The sequence below is a fragment of the Sprattus sprattus genome (genome assembly GCF_963457725.1).
Source record: "Sprattus sprattus genome assembly, chromosome: 12".
NCBI classification, from domain to species: domain Eukaryota; kingdom Metazoa; phylum Chordata; class Actinopteri; order Clupeiformes; family Clupeidae; genus Sprattus; species Sprattus sprattus.
In genome coordinates, this window is record NC_137910.1 from 23,768,031 (window position 1) to 23,783,189 (window position 15,159).

Genomic DNA, 15,159 nt, shown 5'->3' on the forward strand with positions numbered 1-15,159 from the left:
CGCAGTCCGCATCAAAATATTGTTCGTTATATTTTTCCCTATGAAAGCAAATACTTCAAAGAAATGTTAATGCGTAAAATGCCAAATCCCCAGTTTTAGGGAATCTGCCGATTCTCTAGACACCATCTTTTCACTACAATTCAACGCCTCCACACTGCTGTGACACCGCATACAGCTGCATTGCCTACAGGATTAATGCAATCAGGACATCGACTAGCATTTTTCCCCTGCTGAATCCCCCCCCCCCCCCCCCCCCTCCTCTTGATGTGTAGTTGATGGAGACCGACTGTATGAGACTTGCAAATTACAGAAGTAACGAGTGTCACAAGCGAAATTTAGATTACACGAGAGGGACTGTCTGGAGAATAAAGCAACTGACGGCTTTGACCTCGAGTCTTTCTCCAACAGAAGATGTCTTGTTTGCGTTGTGTTTTATTAGTCGCCTTTACTTTTATTAGACCAACCACTGTTGAATCGCACAGCAGCCATATGACGTTTTCAAAGTCTTGACGTCGGTCCATGTTTGGCATACAAACATTATATCACGATAGTTTATGAAAGTGGTTTTGGCAAAAGTCTCCCCTAGTCAATCTGAGGAAGGTGATATGGCAGCCAAAGTCAAAATGATGTATTGCTTTTTAAATAGCATCTGCGGTAGAGATTGAGGGGTAACGTAGCGAAATACCTATCTGTTGTTGGTGAAAAAGATGCTGTGGCACTTTCAACCTAAATTGTACGAGACCCTGTTTATCCCTGCATATACTGTATGCTATACCTACTTTCTTTAAAATCGTTGATGTACATTGGCTACCTTTGCTATGGTGCCAAAAATACAAAGGCCAGTTTATAGAGGCTAATATTTTACCCAACCTTACTCCACACACACGAGAAGCACATTACATTTTAATGTTTCGATGATTTGATAAGGGAATCATGAACTGCTTCCATCTCTTAGGTGGAGTTGCTAAAAATTATTATCTGAAATGTATAGAGACCACAAGGTGGCAATGTTTATCCGAAGTGTGTTTGATTCACAGTGAAAGAATGAAAAAAAAACTGATAATGATAGCAAACCATTATTAAAAAATGTTGTATCATTGAAGAGGGAACAAAATGCAAAAAGTAAATCAATGTCAAAATAGGACTCACATGGATTACAGTCATCTGGTATGTAGTTCAGTCTAATCTTTGACTGCATGTTATTTGTTTCTTAGTGTGGCTTCTTGTGCTCGTCTCTTGCAGGCCAAATGACATAGGATGAAGGCTATTCGTAACCTGTTGATTTATATATTTTCCACCTATCTGCTGGTTATGTTTGGATTAACTGGTGCCCAAGACTACTGGTGTTCCACTTTGGTGAAAGGAGTCATTTATGGATCTTTTTCGGTGAATGAGATGTTTCCGAAGAACTATACAAACTGTACTTGGACGTTGGAAAACCCTGACCCTACCAAATACAGCATCTACCTTAAACTTTATAAACGAGACTTGAGCTGCTCAGAATTCTCCTTGTTGGCTTATCAATTTGATCATTACTCCCACGAGAAGATTAACGAGTTATTGCGGAGCAACGAATCTATCGTCTACCTTTGTGATTCTAAGCATATCTATGTATTTTTGCAGTACGATAAGAATTTCGTGCAGCTTCGGCGGGTTTTCCCTTTCGATTACAACGGATTGACACCGAAGAAAACGGAAGAAGATCTGAAGTCGGTGGTGGAGTTTTTGGTTTTGAACAAGGCGAGTCCAAGCCAGTTTGGTTGCCAGGTGTTATGTACGTGGTTGGAAAACTGCTTGAAAGGAGAGAAGGGGACTGTGGAAACTTGTGGAATGGTTTATACAAAATGTACCTGTCCTCAGCATTTAGGCGACGGAGATTCCGACAATATGCTCATGCTCAACAATGTGGTCTTGCCTTTAAATCCCCAAACGGAGGGATGCCTCACCCCACAATTGCGAACTGCGCAGGTGTGCAACCTTAGCGCAGAAGTGAAGCGGCCTCTGAAGGAGGGTGAGTACACAGCAGTTGTTGGTGGAGCTAACATTAAATTCATACCGATTGATGTGGTGTATATTAACGACGCACGTAATGTATGGACATGTACCCTCTCCCCTCCCGGTTAAAGCATGGCGAGGTTGTTGTCCTTGAGAAGACTGAGCCCATCAAAGAGGATGAATGACAAACGTCAATTCCATCGAAATATTGATTTACTGTTACCAATTATTTACAGGAATTACTTACCATGCTACCTTAAACAGCAAATGTTGAAATTCTCTTTGTTACAGACAAAATTTCATATTTCAGTGATCAGTGCAATGTGAAAAGGTAAATCAAAGCAGGTTGTTTTCCCAAGGACAGCTTTCCCATACTGTGGGTAAAATGACAGTCAGCAGTGTTCATATCCTTAACAAATAAAAACAAAACCGGCCAGCAGATAAAAATGAATATAGTTGGCACTGTCCATTGAGTCCTACCAGTTTTATTTTCTGTGTATAAATGCATTTTAATTGAAGCCTCACTAATTACCTGGTGTAAGCACACATAATCTCCATCAGCATGTGGGGTTTTCTTACGGTGAATAGACTGACTCAGCCAGTGCAGGGCCGTAATGTACAGAGCATCTTTAGAATGTCCATGCCAGTGACAGTGTGCCAACCCTACTGCAGATGAGGAGGCAGGGGAGGGAAGCGGCATATTTGAGATAACAGCCATAAAACTCCCACCTCCACCTTGTAGCTCTACATCATTTAACAATGAGATGACTGTGTATTGTAGGGTTGGGGGGGGGGGGGGTCATAGTCATGTAATCAGCAGTATCCCACAGCTCAGTGGTACAGTGGTAGATATGCTGATAGAAAGTATATATTATGGTTTGACAGTTAGTGTAAGACTAAGAGGGTTGAAAAAATAGCAGGGAAAACAATGACTGAAATTAATCGTGAGTCATATTCTCATGTTTTTTGAGTAGGACTTCCTCCAGTTTTAGTGAACTAGGATCAGAGTATCAGGCACACTCGTGGAAATCCTGGAAAAGTCATGGAATTTTCAAATCCCATTTTCGAGGCCTGGAAAAGTCTTGAAATTCAGTAATGGAAAAGTCATGAAATTGGATTCTGTCGTATGTAGGTCTAATGAAAAATAATTGTGCTATTGTTCCATGGATAATGTTTCATTGTGCAAATTTTTGCAGCATGCAGGTTATGTCAATTCAAGTTTTCACAAATGACATCGCCCAACTAGCCTATTGGAAAATGAATAGAAAAAAATGTTGTCTTATTTTCATTCAATAATTAGGCCCAACCTGTGAAGTGAAGTACATTATTTTGTGTACTTGAAGGTTGCGAAAGGTCATCTAAATTCCTTTAAAGGTCCTTGAAAAGTCATAGAAAAGTTTTGAAATGTCAATGAAAATCGGTGGGAACCCTTCAGTATGTGTACACAGGAATATATTTCAATTTTTTTGTTTTCAAGAAATGTTTTGTTCTTTTAAAAAGTGTATTGCGCCATGTAACATGTTGACTGCCAGGCCCATGTGAAAGTATTGTCTCTGTGGCTCGAAATATTTACATTTCCCCCTTGCCAGTAGACAGACTGTGGCTTGATGATGCACAGAGGTCCTGGTTCATGATGATAATCACCTGATATAAGGCCAGGAAACAGAGTTCTCGTCACAGGAGTGGATGTGAGGATGAGAGGACACAGGTGTGGCAAAATCAGAATGCGTAATGACAAATTAAATTTGTCCTTACACAGTTATGAAGAAAAGTAATATATCAAGAGATTTTAAAACAAAGAAGCAACCCCTAGTGGCATCCACTTTCTTCCCCCCCCCCCCTCTAGGGAACGAGTGCCATCTTAGATCAGAGGAGATGGATAGGTAGACTATTATGGAGGCTAGCTTGCGCCTGAGAAATCTTCTTTGCAGATCCTGAACGTGTAAATGAGGAGACCCATTTTTTTTCTCCTTTTCCCTCTGACTGTGTTAATGTTTGCACAGCATTAGGCATAGAATGAAGTTGTAGCTCACTGGTTCCTAATTGTAAGTGCGAGGCAAACATCTGCCTCCTTTTCCCCTTGGTATCCACTGAGAGTGATATCATTTAGGTGGAACGGTGAGTTGTCCTACTCACTGAGAAAGCATAAGAGAAGTGTAAATTGCGCCTTTAATAACATATATTTTTTCTCCCCTGGTTTTATGTTGAGATCAAACTTGCATCTGGAGTCATGCATTTAAAATGCTTTTTGTGCTAATATAGCTTGCATTTGGTATAATTTTTGTCCCTCAAATGAATTATTATGTATTTAGTTATCAGCATGTTAATAATAGCATACATGCACAGACCTGTATTTATTTATCTATTCACTCATTTATGGAGGATGGTCCACATAGCTTGTATTTATAGTCTGTGTTATGTGAGTGAGAAAAAGAGAGAGTCAGTTTGTGTGTGTGTGTGTATGCACGTGTGTGTATGGGGGGAAAGAGTCTAAATCCTTTTTCATCTGGATAACCGGTAGATCACGACAGGATTTAAAGGAGAGTACCACGTCCTGTTTTATCACATTAGCCGCTCAGCTCTCTCTCTCTCTGCCCCGAAGAAAAATCAGGCCTCAGTATGTGTTGCTCCACAGTTCCCAAGATAGCCCAATGGGACGGAGTTGTTTTGATCAGCTGATCAAATACAATGTCAAAGGGTCATCAATAGGGGTGTACGAGAATTTCGATACACTTGAGTATCGCAATATCACGTTTTGTGATACTGTTTCCATTCTCAAAAACATTGTATCGATTTTTAAAGAATCTCTCAAGCATTTTATTTATGCACGTATTTACTGATACAGTGTAGGCAAATGTTAAATCCTTTGCCCAGATAGCACACAAATAAAATGCTGTGATGTTAGATGTGAGATTTTATGCATATGGTTGTGTGTTCTTTATACTATTACAGTTTTCCTAAAATTAGATTTAAAATGGCAATACATCACCTTGCTTACCTTGCTTATTATATATACTGTAGATTGATATACGAACAGTATATGCTCGTTGCAATTTTTTGAGTCATAACCCCTGTATCGTCATATGTATCGTATCACATCTCTAGATTCTTGCTAATACAACAAACCTTGTAATGGTTTCACTTTTTGATGTACCACTGAAAGCTTGATTTGGTGGTAGTGGAACCACTGTGGCATGAGCTGGTACATCTTCTGGGAAAATTCTCTTCCAAGATTTATTTTTTGAAGGCTTGCTAGGTCTTCATTGGTGCACATTGTAAATCGGGGCGTAACCTCTGCTTTTCTGGATAATTAACCCCTTCATTACTCTCTGTCAGAGGCATCCCTTTGAGATTTTTGGAAAACTTGATATTGACCTTCTACACAATGGTCCTCTGAACCTCATCTCTCACTGTCACAACCCCCTGAAGAACTCCAGCCTCCAGCTGCAGATACTGAGGGGAAGCAGCTCAGAAGAAGGGCGACACGAGGCAGAGATCTCAATTTATAAGTCATAGTCCCAGGAATGCTGTTTATTAACACACACACACACACACACACATACACACACACATACAACTATTGAGATTGATAGTTAGAACTACACTTTCTAGAAACACCAAATCGATGAGCGACGGTTGTAACGACCAAGATTGCAAAATGGTTAGACAACAACGCTTTCTAGAAACACACCCGGTAACTAATAATTTACGAAACAGTCTAACAGCAAGGCATGTTGGGAGGCTACACAACAGCCTCACACCCGGAAGGTCTACTAGCTCACCCCCAGTACGCTACAGTACTACTACTACTACTAATCTACTACTGAAGGATAACCTTGGATGCATGCAGACATGCTCTTTGACAGTTTTATTCTGTTCATCATCAGCTTGAGCTCCAGTCACTGACCATACAGCCGTGAAATGACTTATTTGCTCCATCATAGGTTTATAGTTCACTGTGTGGCATGTAGAGATAGATACACATTAATGACATCCACAAATTACAGCACTAAAGCACCTTAGTATGAAGGGATTATATTCATAGTCAAGCAGACTGGACAAATCTTACCCACTCAGTGGCTTTGTCGAACTCTGTAGAACCATTGTGGTTCTTCGGTCATGGGTTGTGGAACGATTTAGCACTTTTATAGCCCATTTTTCAATTTTAAGCCATACTGACACCTCATATGGAATTAGATTCAGCTTCGCCAAATTGTCCCACTTACATTAGTCACAAATGAATCTGGCTCAAGCAAATGGGAAACATCTTGAGGCATTGTCTCATATGACACTCTGCTCAAGTCTGCCATTGGCTATTACAGGTTTATATATTTATATTTTGTCGTCCCCAGCCCCCAGAACTCACCAGATGCTGCTTTTGAGAAAACAAGGCCTCCCGTACTTCATTATGTGAGAAGTATTATGTCACCCAGTCTCTGCTTGACTGTGCTTCAGGGCCAGAGCGAGGTCTGAGTAATGTCGAAGACTGGCACTAATAAAGTGAAATAGACCAACACACTGTCCACTGAGCCATTCGTCTGATATGAACCAGGAATGTCCATCCCCTGTCAAACCCAGTGGATGTGTGAGCATTAGCAATGTTATGTGTTATGTATCTGTACTCTTCACAAAGTAGAGAGTCTTCTAGGAATATATAAGCATGAGCCAGGAGCTTCAGTATATAATTTAAGTACTCTCCGGTTTCAGAGTAGAATTTGGTATATGGTGTCCTGCTTAGGCTGCCAACACTGCCAAGACCCATCAAGGAGTTTAAGAATAACATGGAACTTCAGCCATATATATTGTAGGCAATGCCATTAGTAATCTTAATTCTTAATTATATTTAAGTGACGTGAATGGATTAGTTCAAATTTAAGCCAGTCTTCCACATTCAAGGATGGATGTTTGTATGATATAGAGAACAATAGTACTCCTTGGTGATTCTTTAGTAATAAATTACCAATTTGACCTTCTACCATCATATCATACACAGTAGCCCTACAAGTACAAGGGTAACAGAGGCTGAGTTTGTGCTATGAAACAATTCTTAGTTCTCAATCACGTGACTTGAAAATCTCTTTCATGTTGGAGGACAAACTGGCCTTGGCAACCGATGCATTACTTTGATTTCATCGTAACACTGACAATAAAGTGATTTATGTTTAATCATCAGAGTGCAGTTTATCGAGAATTTTGTTTAAGATTGGAGTTTGATGCTTGATATAAGTTGAACACAAAAAAACAACTAGCTAATCAAAGAGAGCTGCTGCATTTGCTAACAAACGGAGGTCGAGGTCAGTTGGAGAGAGCCTAGAGTTAGGCAAACAATGAATTTGCTTGGCCTTAATGGCATCGATCAAGGATTATCACCAAACATTACAGGTCAAAGCCAGATAACTTGATATTCATATGATTAGCCTTGTTGATGGGTTGGATCCTAACCAAATTCCAAAGAACAAATGGACCACAGAAATTGAAGAGTACCCTTGTGTAACATATCCCCATATTGTCAATGACTTGCTTTTCACTCTGAAGTCCTTACTCTGCTGATGTTCTGAGGAATTACAAAAGTCGACAAGACCACAATCAAATCTTAAGGCCTACATGACCAACATGGTGATAGTTTATGCAGGGGAAAGGATATGATGTCTTTATTTGATTTTATTCTTTACACTACTTTGTTTCTCTCGGTAGAAGGATCTCAAAAAGTTAGTGGGTAAAAGATATACTGAGGCATTTTTTATCACATTTGTCCTATGAAAGATTGTATAGACTTTGGAGCGGTATATACCACTCTTTCCTTCATATCCAATTTCTACCGACAGTCTCTTGGTCTGCTCTGCAAGATGGCTGAGAACTTTTGGCAGGCGAAGGAATTTCTTGTTTTTTCCCCTATCAGCACGATTGGAGCACCCACTAACAGCTCAAAACTTCATCATCATGGGACCGCTTTGAAAATCGTAAAATTGAATTAAAATGTGATTTTACAAAGCGGAAAAAAATTGAACTAACGTCGAAGCGGCTAAATCACGTAGCTAGGTTGTACTCCAACATGGCCGCAGTATGCAAATCACGTGATCTGTGACGTGTATTTACAATAAAGAATATGTGCTGCGATTGTGTCCATGAAGTCATCGTAACCACTCTGAGTAACTCAACATAAAAAAAAAAAAAAGATCTTGATATGGGAAATGCTGCAGACCTAAGAGGCTGAAGATGCGCGCGAGTCTGCTTTAATATGGCAGCAGCTGCCATAAAGAGTCCCAGCGCTGCAGCACGACTGCATGGCGTGGCCTTTTATTCACTTTGGATCTGAGTCAAGTCACTCAGTAGTCACCCTTCATTATGCTCAGCCCTATTGTTCACTGCTCTCGCTGGCCATTTGAGCTCCAGTCCCCAGGAAACCAGAGAGCTGCCTAAATTCTGGGTGTATGTTTTGCACTTGTGTCCGTAAAAAAGCCAAATATTATGGCGCCACTAAATTAACACAGATAAAAGGATTGTCTGGGCCATAATTTCAATGCCAATCTGACCTTCAAGTCTTGGGGACGGTAGGGAAATGTTTATATGAACATATGTGAAATTGATCTTATTAAACAGAAATGAACAAACATCTAATCATATATTGGGCATTTAGCTATCGTCGTTTATTTTCTAGTGCAATGACAAGTGAAGTTGAAAATTGAAATAGTGTAGGTAAAGTCACTGCTGATGTTGCACCTGTAAAACAAGATTGTTTCTGAAAATCCCTGAAGGGTCAGGCATACTGACCCCTTGAAATAGCAATAGGCCTGCATATGGACATTTGGATTAGTTTACTAGTTAAAGAGTGGTTGCTTAAATATATATTCAATGTTATATATATCAACTGAGCAATCTGGAGGAACACTGAACAGACACTAAATTTAACACAGATAAAAGGACTGTCTGGGCCATAATTTCAATGCCTTCAAGTCTTGGGGATGGTAGGGAAATGTTCATATGACGTATGTGTTGCAAATTAAATGATATGGAAGACATATACATTTCTACTTTCTTTTTTGGCAAATATTTTTTTCTGATTTGATGTCCATAGAGGTGTGTGACATACAGCTGTCACACACTTTTGATAGCTTCTCCTGTGCATGGGCTGCCTTACATGTGCGAACAAAAGAGACGGCGGCATTTACAAAGAGCCTGTGCAGCTGTGTTCATTCAGCACTGCCATACATCCCATTTCAACTTCAAAGCAGATTCACTGGCGGTGACAACAGGGCACCACATGAGAAATTAACAGGCTGATAAAATGGGTCCCAATTCTCTTTGCATTATGTCAGGTTCCGACCTTTTCTTTCTACGGTAATGTGCCTAAATTACGTTCAGTCTAAAATTGCATCCTTTATGTTCAAGCACATTAAATACCTCTTTACATGTTAATGGTATGGTGAGGGAGTTTTTTCATTTATTGTTTTTGCATTTTGCTTTTCAGTGTATGAATTTGAAGCAAATTAAAATGAGATACCTGTGTAAAGCTTCAGCTTCAAGTGCTTTATGTGGTCGAAAACTAATTTCTTACTGTTGGTATTTTATATCAAAAACACAACCACCACAGTGCAATGGTAGCACAGGCTCATGCATCATTTATGGAGTGAGTAAAAGAATAAACAGATTATAGACACTGCACCAAAACACTCTTTTCATGCCTTTGACAGCTGAATGGATACGTTTTGATTACAGCCTACAGTTCCCTTTAATGGCCCAGTCAACTGGTTAAAACAACACTCGGTTTCACTTTGTGGATGACGATGCATTATTAATAACTTTTTAGCTCGGAGTTCGTCATGATACCATCAATGTACCCTAAAGAGCAAACATGTTAAACAGACATGATTCAAATTCCTATGAAGGGACCTATGGAAGGACACTACGTTATTGGTCGCGATGCATGATTGTGGCTTATCTAACACCCCGAGTTGTGTGCATATTACTGTGACCTGCTATCGCAAGAATAGATGTGTGTTGGTAGAGTTCATCAGAGCTCTGTTCATATCACAGCACCTAAATCACAGTCCCTCATGTGTAAACGGAAGGTGCTATTACCACTGGCCATATAAAGCCTTGCTGGCCATTCAAATGCTAAGGTAAACTGCTGCATTGACAGATTCTTCCATAATGCTGCTCTGTTGTTGGCATTATCTTGACTAATGTGTTTCACAGGAATAAATCCTCAAGATCAGAGGACAGCATGTAAAGATTGTTCCTACAATGCCTTGCTATGCCATGGTGAAATATTAACGGAAGGATATTGGGCTTTGGAAATGGTGTGTGTTGTGGGTTTACATATTATTAGTCTGTTGTTGGATGGTTTGAACTCCTCCATAAATTTGTTTCGGCAGTAAAAAAAAAAATCATGAGGCTCTCTGAACCACACAGCATAGTTTTATCTGTTTGAAATATTAAAAATGTAAGGTTCACTGTGTGCTGAATGAAGCTCACACTGCATTATTTAAAAATGGTTATAAATTCATCATAAATATTCATTTGGCATTATTTATCTAAAATATAAGTAATGAGCCCTCTTCTTGCATTTATGGAGGACTTTAATCCTCTTGTGTCTCTTGGGGTGTTGTGGAATCATCTTAACACAGTTAGACGTTAGAGTAGGCAGTCTGTTTGGTCAGCAATTGGAGCCTTTGATTTTTTTTTAAAGCCTTGTTTATCTTATAAGATTCATAAACTCAAGGTCTGTTGGTTGATCAGAAGCATGCCCAGAGTTTGCAGTAGTAGCCTAGTCTTTGCTTCTCTGTAGTCAAAGCTAACATTTTTACAGCCTTTGACTGAAGCTCTTCACTTTACAAGTATTTTTTTATGATCAGCATTCCATCTGAGTGGCTGACATTTGCAAAGTCAAGACCTACAAAAAATGTTTCATCAAAAGTTTACACCCAGAGCTTAACTTGTTTAAACCTAAACCTTTTTTTTACGGATAATTTGAACAGGGTTTGATCTCTTTGTATACACTGGTTTTCACAACAATTTTTTCTTAAATTACCAAATTAAAAGTTTTCTAGACTGTCATTCTCATTCTAAATTAAATTGTTACAATTCAGTATGTCCTATATAGTTCAGTATCTTCTAGAGGGTTACTGAGCAGGGCTCTCTCTCTCCCATTCAGCATTGATCCTCTTGCTAGCCTGGAGCCCAGCAAATACGTCATTCATGCAGCATCACATACACTCCCCTATTACCCGCTAATTAATTGTCCCTAGACGTAGAAGATTGTCCCCAGGGATGACTTACTTAAGGCCTGCAATGAATCGCAGGACCTTGTCCACTGTCCAGTTATATCACAAGGCAAGCTCACATAAGTACACTATTGAGGTTTGATGTAAAAATATGCTAGCATAACCTAAAATTGGCTAGCTTAACCTAAAGATATTATAATCAACCTGTTAAATTATACCAGAAGTTGTAAAGTAAAAGATAACCACAGGGCCTCTGCCAAGACTGTAGATAGATGTGGGTGTATTGAATATGATCAAAAGTCTGATCATTTAGATTTGTGTGTGTATCTTTTGTGTTTGTTCTTTCGCTGTTTTATTATGTTTATAGGCAAGAACCTTTTTATACAGCACATACAGTATTGTCACTGAATGTAATGTTATACACAGTGGAAGCCTGTTCACTTGAATTCACCTGTGTATAGACAAGAACCAACATGGTTTTGTGCAAGTGCAAATAGGAAACAACCTAATTAACTTGTGCCCAGTGTTTGTAAGCATGGCACACATAACGAGTTTCTTTTTGTTTTGATTTGACCCAAAAATGACCTTGGAAGTAATTACACTCACTCAGAGAAGCACTGAATACATGTTGGCAGGATATTTTCAGTGGCCTCCACAGTATGCTCTAAACCCCTTGTCTGACAGCTCAATACAACAGTGCTGACATCTTGCAAGCATTAATAAGAACTTAGGTTGCCTACAATAACACAATCTTCATGTTCAGGCTAAAAGTTTAGCTTAGTGCTAAATACATATTTCCTGCTTTTGCCAGTGTTATACTGTTCACAGAGTGAATTATATGTACTGGTTTTACAACTCTATAAGGTAAACCTTTATGTTCACACACAATTGTATGTAACCATATATAATTTTCTGTCTACCATCCATATATCTGGGCCCTGAATGATCATGGTGTATACTCTACTTATTTTTATTTCATTTCCATAGAAGGTGGACATAAAACTTTTACTTCAGTCTGCCTTTCATGTAGTTACGTATTTCAATTCAAATGTAACTGGGTCCTTAAACAGAAAAAGTGCCGATGAATGTGCAAGCCTATTTTCTTTGACTTCAAAAAGGCTGAAATATGAATATGGCCGTCACAAGTAATGAGTCTCCGAGGATGAACTGGCTTGTTCCAAACCCCTTTGTAAGCCAGTTAAATGTGTTTATAACCAGCCTATGTGTAATGCAAAACCACAAATAGCTACCAATCAATTCAATTCCTCTTCTGTTGTTTGAAGAATAACAACAACATCAATTTATTTCTTAGCTGTGACTATTTTTCAGTCCTTGTACTAGAAGGGAGTCCTTGACATTTTCTTAAGGCAGATCAATTAGCCATGGCAACGTTGGCAATTGTGTCACAACTTTTGGATACAGAATTGATTCACATAATATGAAGTCCACTATGAAGTTTGGGGGACTGGCTATTTCAGAATAATGCAATCTGGTGAGTTACTGAGCCTCTTGATACAGTGGACTGTCATTTGTAAGACACTCGGACGATCAAAAGAAGAATGGAACTAGTGTCCTTGCACTAATGAATTACTTTTCTCTTCTAATGACAACCCTAGAGACAGTTGACTGCGGGAAGCTGCGTTGTGTTCGTAAGTTATTTTTGTGATCCCAAAATAGTGGAGCTGCTTACACGTTGTTCCTTTGTCGCCGTAACTGGCAGCCAAACGCAGCCCCTCAGGTGCCCTTTGAGTGCGTTTTACAGACTAAAATGTAAGCTGCCATGTCACATGACCCACCAGTGACTAGCAGGTTAAAAAGTGGATTAAAATCCACTGTGGCCTAAAGACCTGTCCAACAATGTCTGGATTTATTTAGGGCTTACATTTGAAATTTTCCTTTTTATGTTAATGGATATTACAGGACCTAGATCTCTCTTTCTCTCTCTCTCTCTCTCTCTCTCTCTCTCTCTCTCTCTCTCTCTCTCTTTACCTATCTTTCTTTCTCTACCAACTATACCCCACATCCAATGTTCTGTTCAGGCGTGTGAAATACATATAGATGTATTCATTCTAGTCTCAATGTCCATACTTCTTTAGATTAAACTCGCAGTCTAGATGCCCGTTGCAGCATTTCGGTATCGCTATGGCGATGCTTGTCATTGGATGGCAATTACAGTCCACAGAATGGAGGCATTTGCATTAACATCCACCCAGAAACCTTGGCAAATGAAACTGTCACTCACAGATACTGTTTATGTCACCAAAGTGGACGGGAAAGCCAATCGAGTCCCGGGAGGGGCCCGCTGGTGTAACTGCTGCTGATTGATATTCCCCCACTGATGTGAGAGAAGTGCCCATCACACAAACATCATTCCAACTACTCAGAAAAGTTACACTGGTCTTCTCGGTGTGGAAGATTGCTGAATGAAATTTTGATGACATGCCAAATTTGAACGAAATAAGCAGATGATAGATATTAGCATGCACGTCATCGCCATCGCTGTTTGCATTCCTTGAAGGCTACTCACAGATTGGGTTTCGGCTGTATGAGATTTAGTCACAGTCTGTAGTAAGAGTCTTTATGCCGTTTAGGTTCTAACCAGCAGTGCAACGGGTAAAAACCGAGAGCTTATCCGTCTGTTGATCACACTGTGGCTCATAGTACCTTTAGCTTTGTATACCATTAAGTGTAACCTGTGCCTACTTCATACAGTGTCATTATAATGTGATATCTATTTTGCAATGCAGCGTAGACATGGGAAAATGTAGAGTAAACTTGGGAAGTCTTTAAGTGTCTGGGGGTAATTTACTATGGCATTGCTGGGGCAAAACTGTAATCGCCCCACCCCAAAAAGTGCCTTTTCATACACTGCCTGTATATCAGCCTCTTTATTGTTTTGGTTCCTAGCAATTTTCTCCCGCAAATATCACACCCTCCCCTGTAGTTCCAACACCTCGCACATTGATTTTTATGATACAAATGTTAGTAGTTGTCAGAGAAATTGAGATATTAGATTTCAGGCCAGTTTTATCTGCTTTTGGTATTAAACAGTCAGGCAATCTTCACATCACAGTTTATCACACGTTTGATGGTCTAGGCAATCTTTGTTCTGTTGCTTCCTGATGTGAAGAGCATCTGTTCTTCATAGCACTTGAGCAAGTAATAGTATTCAATCAGAGGCCATCGAGTTAAGAAAATGTATCTGTCTGTGAGCCTCGTGCCCATGACCGGCTTTGAATAATATAGCAAGGTTTGAATTTCTCGTGTTGTGTAGGAGTAATGGCCCACTGGTTTTCCTATCTAGATGATGACATTTTTTGTTGTTATAAAGACAGACTGCCCTCATTTTTCAAGAGAGTATGTTTTTTGTAATCTGGTGGAACTGGTTTGTTGATGGCCTTTGTATGACAAGGGCTAAATTATGGCAACTCAGTCTCACCTGATATAGGAAAATAACCAAAACAGACGTGAGAAAAAATGTGTCTCGAAAACATCATTATTTTCAAAAAAGCGCTGAGTATCTGAGTATACTCACTGTGTTGGGGTTTCAAATAGTGGATAACATTCAAGACTATATCTGTGAATCAAGTTGTCTCAAAGAGCAGAGGGCTTATTTACTAGGAATGTACTGTATTTCCTTTAACAAAATGTAAAAGAAGGGTCACCAAATATTCTATCCTCAACAAGGGTAGATACTGCTTTTGTTGTTACACCCAGATAAACCGGTCCTTGTTAAAGCTGGCGATTTTGTTCTTCCAGTGGCTTCTTCAGAGGTGTGCCACAGGGAGCAGGCAACAGTTTAAAGTCATTAGGGACTCTGACAGTCGCCTTCAAGCTGTCAGTGGGGGTCGGGGAGCCAGTTAAAGTGGTGATTATACTCCAGATCTTCCTGTGTGACTCCAGACTCCTGCTTTATACCCAGCATAAGGGGTCATCCAGC

At 39.6% G+C, this 15,159-nt stretch overlaps 1 protein-coding gene across 2 annotated transcripts in view; it reads left to right on the forward strand.

Annotated features, from left to right (window-relative positions):
* Positions 1–1,257: 1,257 nt before the first annotated feature.
* Positions 1,258–15,159, forward strand: part of adgrb3 (adhesion G protein-coupled receptor B3) — a gene marked incomplete at both ends in the record, with an annotated part of 138,723 nt that continues 124,821 nt past the window's right edge. For both annotated transcript variants that reach the window (XM_080848272.1, XM_080848273.1), the window contains one exon: positions 1,258–2,011. In XM_080848272.1, the coding sequence (XP_080704398.1) occupies positions 1,258–2,011 (754 nt within the window). The remainder of the gene's footprint in view (positions 2,012–15,159) is intronic.